General features: G+C 57.3%; 1 protein-coding gene across 1 annotated transcript; it reads right to left on the bottom strand.

The window, feature by feature from the left end:
• Positions 1–6: 6 nt before the first annotated feature.
• LOC102729465 (transcription factor-like 5 protein) lies at positions 7–1,078 on the bottom strand (the record flags this gene model as incomplete). Its single annotated transcript, XM_081810804.1, has 1 exon — positions 7–1,078. A coding segment is annotated over one exon (1,023 nt), but the record flags the coding sequence as incomplete, so codon positions are not given.
• Between the last annotated feature and the right edge of the window lie 6 nt (positions 1,079–1,084).

The raw sequence follows: 1,084 nt of genomic DNA, 5'->3' as shown, positions 1-1,084 counted from the left end.
GCTCGGGGCCCCCGGGCAGCAGCCGCCACTGCTGGGAACTAGCGGTCCCTTCTGGTCACTTGACATCCATGGCTGGGCTGCTCTGTAGGCCCTCCTGCACGGGACGCGCCACCAAGGAGTCCGGTCTGGTCAGCTTGAGCCTTCTGCCAGTTTTACCGCAAAACACACTCTCAAATTCCTTTTTAAGAGCATCTCCATGTCTTTCCTGAATGTACTTCAGGAACGCCGTGGTCCACTGCAGGGTGGTCGCCTTATCCGTCTCCGCATTGCAGAACGGGACTAAAAGATTCAACTCATCACAGCAAATGCGGATTCTGCGCCTTCTATCTCTTTCCATGCGGTTGTGCCTCTCCCTACGCTGCGACCTTCCTCCCTGGGGCCCGCTCTGGGCCTGCTCCCCGAGGTTTGCCTGCGAGGACTCCGCAGGCGGCCAAGCGCCCTGTGTGGAGGTCGAGCCTTCGCCCACGTTCTGAATCTCTCCAAGGGCTCTTCGTTCTACATTTGTGTCCAGCTGACGTATTCTACTCCGATTCCTCTTATTTATGGCTTGCTTACATAGCGCTTCTTCTCCTACTTTAATCCAAACCTGCTCAGGCAAAGCTTTGTTTCTACCGCCCAAAGTCTGTTTAGTGGATTCAATTTCCTGCTGGTAACAGAAAGAAAATGCTCTAGGCAATCCAATGTCCTGATGCTTGGCAGCTTCGAGTATAGAACATGGGTTACCAGAACCCTGCGTCTGTGAGAGGCTCGAGCCCCCCGCAGCAGAGCACGCATTGGCCGTGAACAGAGGGCATGTAAATTGTAAAGCGGTGGCGGCCGCTGCGGTTTTATTTTTCACCAATGTCATGCATTTGTTTTGTTGCTGATGTAGAGGGACGTTCATGAATTCGGAAGGATGTCGGATAAGAGTTACCAAATTGTTGAGCGCCACGCCGGGCTCGGGGGGCTCGGCGCCGCGCGGGGCGGGCAGCGGCTCGGCAGGGATGCTGTTGAAGCGGTCCTCCAGGCGGACGCGCACGGCCGACTTGGCCCGCGCCTCGGGCGCGCCCTCCGCGTTCTCTTTGCCGCCGCCGTCGGGCGCCTT

This window comes from Leptonychotes weddellii, unplaced genomic scaffold, assembly GCF_054177405.1.
Source record: "Leptonychotes weddellii isolate Sample4059 unplaced genomic scaffold, ASM5417740v2 HiC_scaffold_37655, whole genome shotgun sequence".
Lineage (NCBI taxonomy): Eukaryota > Metazoa > Chordata > Mammalia > Carnivora > Phocidae > Leptonychotes > Leptonychotes weddellii.
Note: the sequence above shows the minus strand (reverse complement) of the source record. Positions and strands in the feature narration are given on the sequence as shown.